General features: G+C 42.6%; 1 protein-coding gene across 1 annotated transcript; it reads left to right on the top strand.

Moving 5' to 3' along the window:
* Window positions 1-3,494: 3,494 nt before the first annotated feature.
* On the top strand, window positions 3,495-10,938 carry LOC306828528 (uncharacterized protein; the record flags this gene model as incomplete). The annotated part of the gene is made up of 11 exons (XM_079351045.1): window positions 3,495-3,600; window positions 3,732-3,924; window positions 4,031-4,144; window positions 4,704-4,757; window positions 4,928-5,014; window positions 7,118-7,281; window positions 7,413-7,605; window positions 7,712-7,825; window positions 8,385-8,438; window positions 8,609-8,695; window positions 10,927-10,938. Exons 1-11 carry the CDS (start codon window positions 3,566-3,568, stop codon window positions 10,936-10,938), a joined length of 1,107 nt encoding a protein of 368 aa, XP_079207171.1. The 5' UTR covers window positions 3,495-3,565.
* Window positions 10,939-11,698: the final 760 nt, after the last annotated feature.

Below are 11,698 nucleotides of genomic sequence, written 5' to 3'. Positions count from 1 at the left end.
ACTGAAAATGATTGATTAGAATCTAAATGATGAAACGTTCAGAAGATAAATAAGTGAGAATATAAAACGGACTCCTCTTCGTCAGACTCTTTTTAATCCCAGCTCATCACAGAGCGACTCTTTACAAACTCACTGATGTTCATCATCTGTTTAAATGTCCGACGCTCCGTTTCGCGTCTTTTTAATGTCCGTCTTTTCTCCCGTATTAAACTCTGCTCATGTTGAGAAGTTTCACTGAAGTCTGATCCTGCGCAGCGTCCAATCAGTGAGTGATATACGAGAAGGGGGCGTGTCTGTCAGTGAAAAGACTTCCGTGAAGTCAGCTCTCGTGTCTCCTCGGTCATCGCTCCTCGGATCAGCCTCCTCGCTCCTCGATCCTCTCTCCTCCGTTCGCTATTAGAGCTTTGGGACGATCCATAAAGTTTTTGAATGGAAAAAAAAAAAAAGCTTTGGGACGATCCTCAACATGGCGGCTTTGGAACTACTTCCGGTTCGGCCGAGGACCGAGGAGACTGCAAATAAGCAAAGTGAGACGTACCCAATGTGCAATTCCTATCACTAATATGGCGTCTTAATTTACAAAATCGTATTAGACCGTAACTCTGCTGATTTAACTTTAAATTAGCGACAGCTAGTCCGGTTAGCGTAGCTGCGCACCTACGTGCACGTGATGACGGCTCCGCGTGGCCCTTTACCTGTCTACCTGCTGAGCTAGAAGCAGGACTGCGTGTTTCCGTGTTCATGGATGATGACGCTGCACCACTGCCAGGGCTATCGTTGTTATTGTCTCTATTGTTGGGCTGTTATATACTATTACTTATTTAATTAGAATTCAGACCACATAGAAAAAGCACTCATGTAAATAACAATGTCCCTAAATGATTGTGAGTAGGCACAATGTAACGTTTCCATCAGCAGAAAATGTGTAAAGATTGTAAAGACACTGGAATAAACTTCACTAATATTATACATTATGATATCAAAATTCAACTCAGTCACTAAAAATTAATTTTAAGTCACATAATGCATGCGTGCAAGACAACTGTAAAATGTAAAGTTTCTGTGTGGAAATCACATTTTTACTGTAGTGAGCTTTCACATTGATGCATGCTTTTAAAGGTGCTATATAAATATAGTTATTAATATTATGTCTCTGTGTACCAGGTGATTATGTTAACCCTCCCTCTGTCTCTGGACACATAGGGTTACAGTACACACAGGAATGCAGAGGCGGAGGCGTTTAAACCCAAAGGAAGATGCAAGGACCTGTATTGCGTCTGGGAAGGACAAAGGGGACCTCGATGTCAGGTTCATCAGCTCTTTTAAGGGTAAGATAGGTCTGACTAAGGACTGTTGGCCTTATAAAATGTCCTGTTTCTCCTGACTTCATCACTTGTGTTTGTGTTTTAACAGGGTGGGGTGTCCTCACCGACATCTTCAACACTTCACTGAGCCAAGCTGTTGTCCCCACATGCTTCAAAGCCACCACCATCATCCCGGTCCCCAAGAAGTCGTCCCCATCCTGCTACAATGACTACCGCCCGGTCGCACTAACCCCCATCCTCATGAAGTGCTTCGAGCGGCTGGTCATGCAGCACATCAAGTCTGCCCTCCCCTCCACCCTGGACCCCTACCAGTTTGCATATCGGCCTAACCGATCGACTGACGACGCCGTCTCCACTGCCCTCCACTCAGCCCTCACCCACCTGGAGACCAAGGACTCCCACGTCAGAATGCTGTTCATCGACTTCAGCTCAGCATTCAACACCATCATCCCGCAGCAGCTCATCCACAAACTGGACAACCTGGGCCTAAGCACCTCCATGTGCAACTGGCTGCTGGACTTCCTGACAGGGAGACCACAGGCAGTCCGGGTCGGCAGCAACACCTCCAGCACCATCATGATGAACACGGGGGCCCCCCAAGGATGTGTGCTGAGCCCCCTCCTCTTCACTCTGCTGACCCATGACTGCGCCCCATCTTCCAGCTCCAACCTCTTTGTTAAGTTTGCGGACGACACGACTGTGGTGGGTCTCATCAACAACAACGATGAGTCAATCTACAGGAGTGAGGTGAGCAGACTGGCCTTGTGGTGCAAGGACAATAATCTCCATCTGAACGTGGAGAAGACGAAGGAGATTGTTGTGGACTTCAGGAGAACGCACACCCAGCATGCTCCTCTGACCATCGACGGTGCTGCAGTGGAGAGGGTGAGCAGCACCAAGTTCCTGGGTGTGCACATCTCTGAAGACCTGTCCTGGAGCCTGAACTCTGCATCACTGGCCAAAAAAGCTCACCAGCGCCTTTACTTCCTCCGCAAACTGAGGAGAGCAAGAGCCCCATCCTCCATCCTGCACACATTCTACAGAGGCACCATTGAGAGCATCATGTCCAGCTGCATCACTTTGTGGTACGGCGCCTGCACCGTGTCCTGCCGTAAGACTCTGCAGCGCATCGTGAGAGTAGCTGAGAAGATCATTGGTGTCTCTCTTCCCCCCCTTCTGGACATTTATAACTCACGTCTCACCCGAAAAGCCACCAGGATTGCAGGTGACCCCACCCACCCGTCCTACAGCCTCTTCAGCCTGCTGCCATCTGGGAAGAGACTGCGGAGTCTCCGTGCTCGAACGAGCAGGCTCAAGAACAGTTTATTCCACCAGGCTGTCAGGAGACTCAACTCCCTCCCTGCCCTCCCCCCCTTTCGTCCACTCATCCCCTTTCCTGCCCCTGCCCCCATCCCCCCTCCGCCTCCTCCACCCTCTGCCCTCAGTTCTCTACCCTCCTTCATCCCTCTGCCCCCTCTGCCCTCCATCCCCATCACTACCCTCCCTCACCCCTCTGCCCCCTCTGCCCCCCATCCCCCCCCCTTCATCCTGCCACAGTCTGCCCCTACAGGACCTGGCATCACCCCCCTCCTCCTCCACCCCCCGCGTGCTCCACTAATTCACGCACCCTAAAAACTCTGCACAGCCGTTTATTGTATTGACTATGCTATTTGCACTATTGCACACTACCTCACTTTAACTTCGTATTTTTAATCAGCACTCTGTTTATATTGTTAATACTGTAATTTATCTACCTCATAGTAATTTTGCTATTTGCACTATTGCACACTACCTCACTTTAACTTCGTATTTTAATCTGCACTCTGTCTATATTATTAATACTGTAATTTATCTACCTCATAGTAATTTATCCACATTCTACCTCAAAGCGAAACACTCACAAGTGCCTTGTCTGTCGATTGTCTGTTGTTCGTTATTTGTTGTCCAAATGTCTTTAGTTAAGTTATTTGTTGTATAGTATTGCTAGTTTTTTTTTTTTTAGTGCTCTTTTATGCACTGCAGGTTTGCACTGGGGGGGGGGAATGCAATTTCATCTGTGCTGTATGTTTAACATGTGGCATATTTGACAAATAAAGAACCTTGAACCCTTGAACCTTGAACCTTTGCTTGTGCTCCATTTGAAAAAGGAGACTTCCTGTTGGGAGTATCGTGGTGAACTAATAAGCAAACAAGAATGTGAGAGGAGACAGCGAGTTTATCACAACAAGCTGAAGGTCTTCATGTTTGAGTTTCGCCATAATGGAACATTTTGGTGGTATGTATTAAAACTCAATGCTTTATGTCAGTGACTTAACACAGAGCATTTGATAGTCCAGATCTTAATAGGCTCTTAATCCATAAAATATACACATGCATGTATTTAATATTGATCGTTTGTATTTGAAGTGTTGATGCAGCAAAAGAAGATGAGTCACTTGGAAGGTTGGTCAACGATGACCACATCAACCCAAACGCTAAAATGAAGCACCTAAATGTAGAAGGGAAGCCCCATCTGTGTCTGTTTGCAAGACGAGACATCGAGCCAGGAGAGGAGATCACCTATGACTATGGTGACTCGGACTGGCCTTGGAGAGGACAGGTGATTATATGAACATGTGCTGAAAGTGATCATTGTTCAGAGGGAAACAAAGGAGGGAAATAAGGCTGAATGTTTTACAATGAATCTGCTGTTTTTCAACACTCAGGAGTGTGGTGAGGAGTCGTCCACTGAGCAGCGTGGTGACACATCCACCTCTGAGCTGACCTCTGAGGGGGGCACGTCTACAGCCACAGAGGACTGTGGGGAACTCTTTAAAAAGGTGAATATAAGTAGAGCTTCAGAGTGCTCTTGAACAGCTCATAACTATGTTTTAATAATAATGATGACAAATGAAGCTGGCACAATGCTGTGATGAAAGGTAAACACTCGTACCTGGTTGTGTTAGATATCTACCCTACATGTGCTTTACTCACATTAAACACTTGACTTATCATACGTGTGCTTTCAAACGCCTAAACAGCCGTGTGCTTTATCTTCTTTAGTAAAAACTTCAGATCATCTATTCATATTTGTATATTTTATTTGGTCCACAAATGTTATATGGTCCACTGTCAGTTGTTTACATTCTTTCATTGTTAGTGAACTTCATGGGTTTTAGATTTGTGTCTATAATTATCTTCTCAATAAAGCACTAATCAAGACTATTTTCATTTCCTGGACCCGTCCTCTACCAGAACTATTCTCCAAGTGTTTCATTTGGTGCTTTTTCTGAAGCATGAAATCAGATGAATCACATAAACATTTGACCTCTTGATAATTATGTCATAACTTCTGCACTGTTACTTGGTATTGTTTAACCGCTCCCTGTCTCCTCTCAGCCTGCTGACGTGGACACGTCTCCCAGAGTGTCTGAGGCTGGACATCCTGATCAGGTGAGTCAACATGCTTGAATGATTTCTAAGTCATCTTAGTCTGTAAGAGTTAAAACTATTCAGGATGCACTTCAGTGATTTTATGCCCTCTTTTGAGGTTAATAGTGATAGTGAGAACTCTATTGAAATGTCATTGTGCTTCCTCTCATGTATCATTGTTTGTTCTTTAGTGTGTGATGGAGACAGAGGACTCACCTGTGTCTCTAAGCCACAGTGAGCTGAGTCCAGAACACGGGCAGCAACCCAGTTTTAAAAAGGTAAGATAAGTTTTCTAATAGTCTCTGTTTTTACTATCAGACTCATAATGTTGACGTGCTGTGTTTGTGTATATAGTCTGAAATGATTATAATGTATGGACCAGTTTACTGGAGACTTCCCTCTACTTAAAAGCTACACTTGAATCAGAGAGAGTCTGCAGTCATTTGAGTATGTGACTTGGGCTCAATCCCAAGTCCCTTATTTGCCCCGAGTGTCCTCCGAGTTGTCTCCTCCATTTGCGTCTTAGTCCCGCCCACCAGAGAGGATGGAGGAAACGAAGCCGAGGAGAGAGGACCGAGGAAATCAGCTTTAAGACACATGAGACGTCCTTTCCTCGACAGCGTCACATGACGTGACATCAGCTGATCACGTTCAGCTGTCAATCAGCCGAACAGCTGTTTATGTCCACACAAACACGCACACACACACACACACACACACACACGCACACACACACACACACACACACACACACACACACACTGTATTATTTCTCATCAAACACAGTGTTTAGTGTCTTTACCTGATAAAAAAAACACCTGAAGAACAACCTGCAGTCTACTCATAACCAAAAGGACAGTTTCTACTGACTAAAAGATTTCATTTTGAATTGTCTATAATTATTGATTATTATTAAACAGTTTGGACTTAACCTAGCCTGTATTTAGACAACCAACTCTGTATTTTATAAACAGATATTTATGTGTCAGGATACTGAAAATGATTGATTAGAATCTAAATGATGAAAAGTTCAGAAGATAAATAAGTGAGAATATAAAACGAACTCCTCTTCGTCAGACTCTTTTTAATCCCAGCTCATCACAGAGCGACTCTTTACAAACTCACTGATGTTCATCATCTGTTTAAATGTCCGACGCTCCGTTTCACGTCTTTTTAATGTCCGTCTTTTCTCCCGTATTAAACTCTGCTCATGTTGAGAAGTTTCACTGAAGTCTGATCCTGCGCAGCGTCCAATCAGTGAGTGATATACGAGAAGGGGGCGTGTCTGTCAGTGAAAAGACTTCCGTGAAGTCAGCTCTCGTGTCTCCTCGGTCATCGCTCCTCGGATCAGCCTCCTCGCTCCTCGCTCCTCGCTCCTCGCTCCTCGATCCTCTCTCCTCCGTTGGCTATTAGAGCTTTGGGACGATCCTCAACATGGCGGCTTTGGAACTACTTCCGGTTCGGCCGATGACCGAGGAGACTGCAAATAAGCGAAGTGAGACGTACCCAATGTGCAATTCCTATCACTAATATGGCGTCTTAATTTACAAAATCGTATTAGACCGTAACTCTGCTGATTTAACTTTAAATTAGCGACAGCTAGTCCGGTTAGCGTAGCTGCGCACCTACGTGCACATGATGACGGCTCCGCGTGGCCCTTTACCTGTCTACCTGCTGAGCTAGAAGCAGGACTGCGTGTTTCCGTGTTCATGGATGATGACGCTGCACCACTGCCAGGGCTATCTTTGTTATTGTCTCTATTGTTGGGCTGTTATATACTATTACTTATTTAATTAGAATTCAGACCACATAGAAAAAGCACTCATGTAAATAACAATGTCCCTAAATGATTGTGAGTAGGCACAATGTAACGTTTCCATCAGCAGAAAATGTGTAAAGATTGTAAAGACACTGGAATAAACTTCACTAATATTATACATTGTGATATCAAAATTCAACTCAGTCACTAAAAATTAATTTTAAGTCACATAATGCATGCGTGCAAGACAACTGTAAAATGTAAAGTTTCTGTGTGGAAATCACATTTTTACTGTAGTGAGCTTTCACATTGATGCATGCTTTTAAAGGTGCTATATAAATATAGTTATTAATATTATGTCTCTGTGTACCAGGTGATTATGTTAACCCTCCCTCTGTCTCTGGACACATAGGGTTACAGTACACACAGGAATGCAGAGGCGGAGGCGTTTAAACCCAAAGGAAGATGCAAGGACCTGTATTGCGTCTGGGAAGGACAAAGGGGACCTCGATGTCAGGTTCATCAGCTCTTTTAAGGGTAAGATAGGTCTGACTAAGGACTGTTGGCCTTATAAAATGTCCTGTTTCTCCTGACTTCATCACTTGTGTTTGTGTTTTAACAGGGTGGGGCGTCTTTGCTTGTGCTCCATTTGAAAAAGGAGACTTCCTGTTGGGAGTATCGTGGTGAACTAATAAGCAAACAAGAATGTGAGAGGAGACAGCGAGTTTATCACAACAAGCTGAAGGTCTTCATGTTTGAGTTTCGCCATAATGGAACATTTTGGTGGTATGTATTAAAACTCAATGCTTTATGTCAGTGACTTAACACAGAGCATTTGATAGTCCAGATCTTAATAGGCTCTTAATCCATAAAATATACACATGCATGTATTTAATATTGATCGTTTGTATTTGAAGTGTTGATGCAGCAAAAGAAGATGAGTCACTTGGAAGGTTGGTCAACGATGACCACATCAACCCAAACGCTAAAATGAAGCACCTAAATGTAGAAGGGAAGCCCCATCTGTGTCTGTTTGCAAGACGAGACATCGAGCCAGGAGAGGAGATCACCTATGACTATGGTGACTCGGACTGGCCTTGGAGAGGACAGGTGATTATATGAACATGTGCTGAAAGTGATCATTGTTCAGAGGGAAACAAAGGAGGGAAATAAGGCTGAATGCTTTACAATGAATCTGCTGTTTTTCAACACTCAGGAGTGTGGTGAGGAGTCGTCCACTGAGCAGCGTGGTGACACATCCACCTCTGAGCTGACCTCTGAGGGGGGCACGTCTACAGCCACAGAGGACTGTGGGGAACTCTTTAAAAAGGTGAATATAAGTAGAGCTTCAGAGTGCTCTTGAACAGCTCATAACTATGTTTTAATAATAATGATGACAAATGAAGCTGGCACAATGCTGTGATGAAAGGTAAACACTCGTACCTGGTTGTGTTAGATATCTACCCTACATGTGCTTTACTCACATTAAACACTTGACTTATCATACGTGTGCTTTCAAACGCCTAAACAGCCGTGTGCTTTATCTTCTTTAGTAAAAACTTCAGATCATCTATTCATATTTATATATTTTATTTGGTCCACAAATGTTATATGGTCCACTGTCAGTTGTTTACATTCTTTCATTGTTAGTGAACTTCATGGGTTTTAGATTTGTGTCTATAATTATCTTCTCAATAAAGCACTAATCAAGACTATTTTCATTTCCTGGACCCGTCCTCTACCAGAACTATTCTCCAAGTGTTTCATTTGGTGCTTTTTCTGAAGCATGAAATCAGATGAATCACATAAACATTTGACCTCTTGATAATTATGTCATAACTTCTGCACTGTTACTTGGTATTGTTTAACCGCTCCCTGTCTCCTCTCAGCCTGCTGACGTGGACACGTCTCCCAGAGTGTCTGAGGCTGGACATCCTGATCAGGTGAGTCAACATGCTTGAATGATTTCTAAGTCATCTTAGTCTGTAAGAGTTAAAACTATTCAGGATGCACTTCAGTGATTTTATGCCCTCTTTTGAGGTTAATAGTGATAGTGAGAACTCTATTGAAATGTCATTGTGCTTCCTCTCATGTATCATTGTTTGTTCTTTAGTGTGTGATGGAGACAGAGGACTCACCTGTGTCTCTAAGCCACAGTGAGCTGAGTCCAGAATACGGGCAGCAACCCAGTTTTAAAAAGGTAAGGTAAGTTTTCTAATAGTCTCTGTTTTTACTATCAGACTCATAATGTTGACATGTGCTGTGTTTGTGTATATAGTCTGAAATGATTATAATGTATGGACCAGTTTACTGGAGACTTCCCTCTACTTAAAAGCTACACTTGAATCAGAGAGAGTCTGCAGTCATTTGAGTATGTGACTTGGGCTCAATCCCAAGTCCCTTATTTGCCCCGAGTGTCCTCCGAGTTGTCTCCTCCATTTGCGTCTTAGTCCCGCCCACCAGAGAGGATGGAGGAAACGAAACCGAGGAGAGAGGACCGAGGAAATCAGCTTTAAGACACATGAGACGTCCTTTCCTCGACAGCGTCACATGACGTGACATCAGCTGATCACGTTCAGCTGTCAATCAGCCGAACAGCTGTTTATGTCCACACAAACACGCACACACACACACACACACACACACACACACACACACACACACACACTGTATTATTTCTATTCTATTTCGGTGCTGTTAAACATATTAAAATCAAATACAAACCATAATACAGATGGTTATTCTTAATCAAAATGACAAAAATGGCATAAAAACACACTTATTCTTATAAGGGTAATTTCAGACCCACTTATGAAAGAGTATAGGGTCCAAGCACTGGAGTATTTTTGTATAAATTCTGGCTAGCGACTACTTTAATAGTGGCTAGCCAGAATTTATACAAAAATACGGAACGATAATTTCTGACTTCCTTTGTGAGACTTTTATTTTGAAAGTGCGCAGGAAGTTGAGTATCATGTGCCGACGATTGCTTCGAGAGCTCAGCTGTCGTCACGGTACAGGTGAAATGATGAGAACGAAGCGCGACTGGCAAGGAGCTGCTAGCAAGTGATTAGTAAGTGTTAAATCTTTCTGTTAAATACATAAAATGTGACATAACATTTTTATTCGGTTTGAAGAAATGTAGTTCAAGTCTACTGTTGCTGAAAAGTAGTCGAGCTAACGAGCTAATTCGCTAAACAAGCTAGTAAGCGAGCGAATTAAGCACGTTTTTATTTAGCATCATGCAAGTTTTCGATGACGTATTTATACGCTTGACTTTGTTAAGACTATGGTCCATATTAGCAGTTATAGTGCCTTTTAAATTTAAATAGGCGTCTTTTGGACAACAGCTTACTAAAAAATAGACTCCTGTCAAAGTGAAGCGAGATATTATTTACAAAGTAATTAATTAAGCAATTGCAGTATTATGCAGTAAATATTAAACTCCTTTGAAGTGACTCACTTAATTCAACACAGGAGCATCCAATTGGCATTAGAAGTCGCACAATTAGTGATCCTGGGTGCAGTCTGATTGATTGTAATATAAAGACACCTGAATCTGGAAGGTCCAGTCGCTGGTGAATCAGTACTCCTTGATTGAACTACACTATGAAGCCTAAAGAACACTCCAAGCAACTCAGTGAACAGGTAAAAAGCGGTTTTAAACTAAATGGCAAAAAGTGAGTTGCTACTACGAAGACTAGCATTGTGCCAGATACTTGAGAAACCTGAGAAGCATAGTTACAACTAAATCTAGAATGATATTAACCATGAATCATTTAACACTGGGCATGATAAGGCAGGAGGTGAATAATACAGACAGGAATGGAAATAGTGAGCAGGAATAAAAACCAGCGTCTGCTCCTTAGTGTGTGTATTTCCATTCTGTAAGGTAAATTAAAATAATTCCACTTAGGTTTTGGACTACAGTCACAAGTTTTTAAAACTACAAAATATCAGATTCCCCATTTTTGTTTTACATTTGAAAGGCATCTATTAATTGAAGGAATTTCAGAGGTATAAGCCTGGGACAGTAAGAAATCTTAACATCATGAAATTCCTTTCATTTTGAAGTATCTGGACATAAGAATTTGTGAAAACCTTGTATAGCTAATGCTTTCAAAGAGCTCAAACGGAAACTGAATCCAATGAAAACCGATTTTTATTTTTTTCCCTACAGTTTGAAATGCCACCACGGATTAGCCCACTGAAAGATGCCATTCAGCATGTTGTCAAGGACTGACAAAACATGCAAGTTAGAGGTGAAGTTCATCAATGCAGTGAAAGGTAAGTTGGTATCTGATGTGATTTGTCAACGTATACCATCACTATCGCATTAGCATCTGTTGCAAAACTTTAGGGTGCATTGAATTGGCAAAAGATTGCAGCTTATCTTAAATCACCTAACATTTCAGTTTTTGTGTAATTTAGGGCTACAACTAACGATTGTTTTAATAGACGATTAATCTGTTGATTGATTTTTCGTTTTTTTGGGGTGGGGAGGTTTGGAGTAATGACTTGGAATAAGATTATTCGTTTATTAACACAGTAAGGACAAATGGCAGGCGACGGCGCTGCTGCGTGGGGGGTGCACATGTGTAATATAGTGTAAGAATTTCTAAACTGACTGAACTGCAGTTTAAACTTCCAGTCCTCCTGTGTACGCTTCTCATTCTGGATGGACTTTGCATTACAATGCAGAAAGGTCAGCATGTCCACATGCTCCTGGCTAAGACTAGCTCTCTTCTTGGGAGTTATGTTGCCTGCCGTAGAGAACAGTCAACGTGTTTTTGGTTCTCTGTTCAGACATATAGTGTAAGAGTAGACGTTGCTCTTTAACTTTCTGCTTGACAGTTTCAGCGATGTCTCTTGCCTTCATCAGAAGTGTCTCACTGACCAGTGAGCTGTGGTCAGTGAGACGCTTCTGATGAAGGCGTGTTCAACAGGAACGTGCACAAGACGAGAAATCGAGACCGACTGAATCAATCACCGAAATAGTTCCCAACTATTTTTAGAATTGATTTGAATCGATTCAATCAATTCGTTGTTGCAGCCCTAGTGTAATTTTCATCATGTATGTTTCTCTTTCTTTCTCTCCCCCTTTTTTCTCTCTCTCTCTCTCCCTCTTTTTCTTTCTCTCCCTCTTTTTTCTGTCTCTCTCTCTTTCTCTCCCTCTTTTTTCTGTCTCTCTCTCTTTCTCCCT

The sequence above is a fragment of the Symphodus melops genome (genome assembly GCF_947650265.1).
Source record: "Symphodus melops genome assembly, chromosome: 8".
In the NCBI taxonomy this organism is placed as follows: Eukaryota; Metazoa; Chordata; class Actinopteri; order Labriformes; family Labridae; genus Symphodus; species Symphodus melops.
The sequence above is the reverse complement of the archived record's forward strand: the minus strand, read 5'-3'. Positions and strand labels throughout refer to the sequence as shown.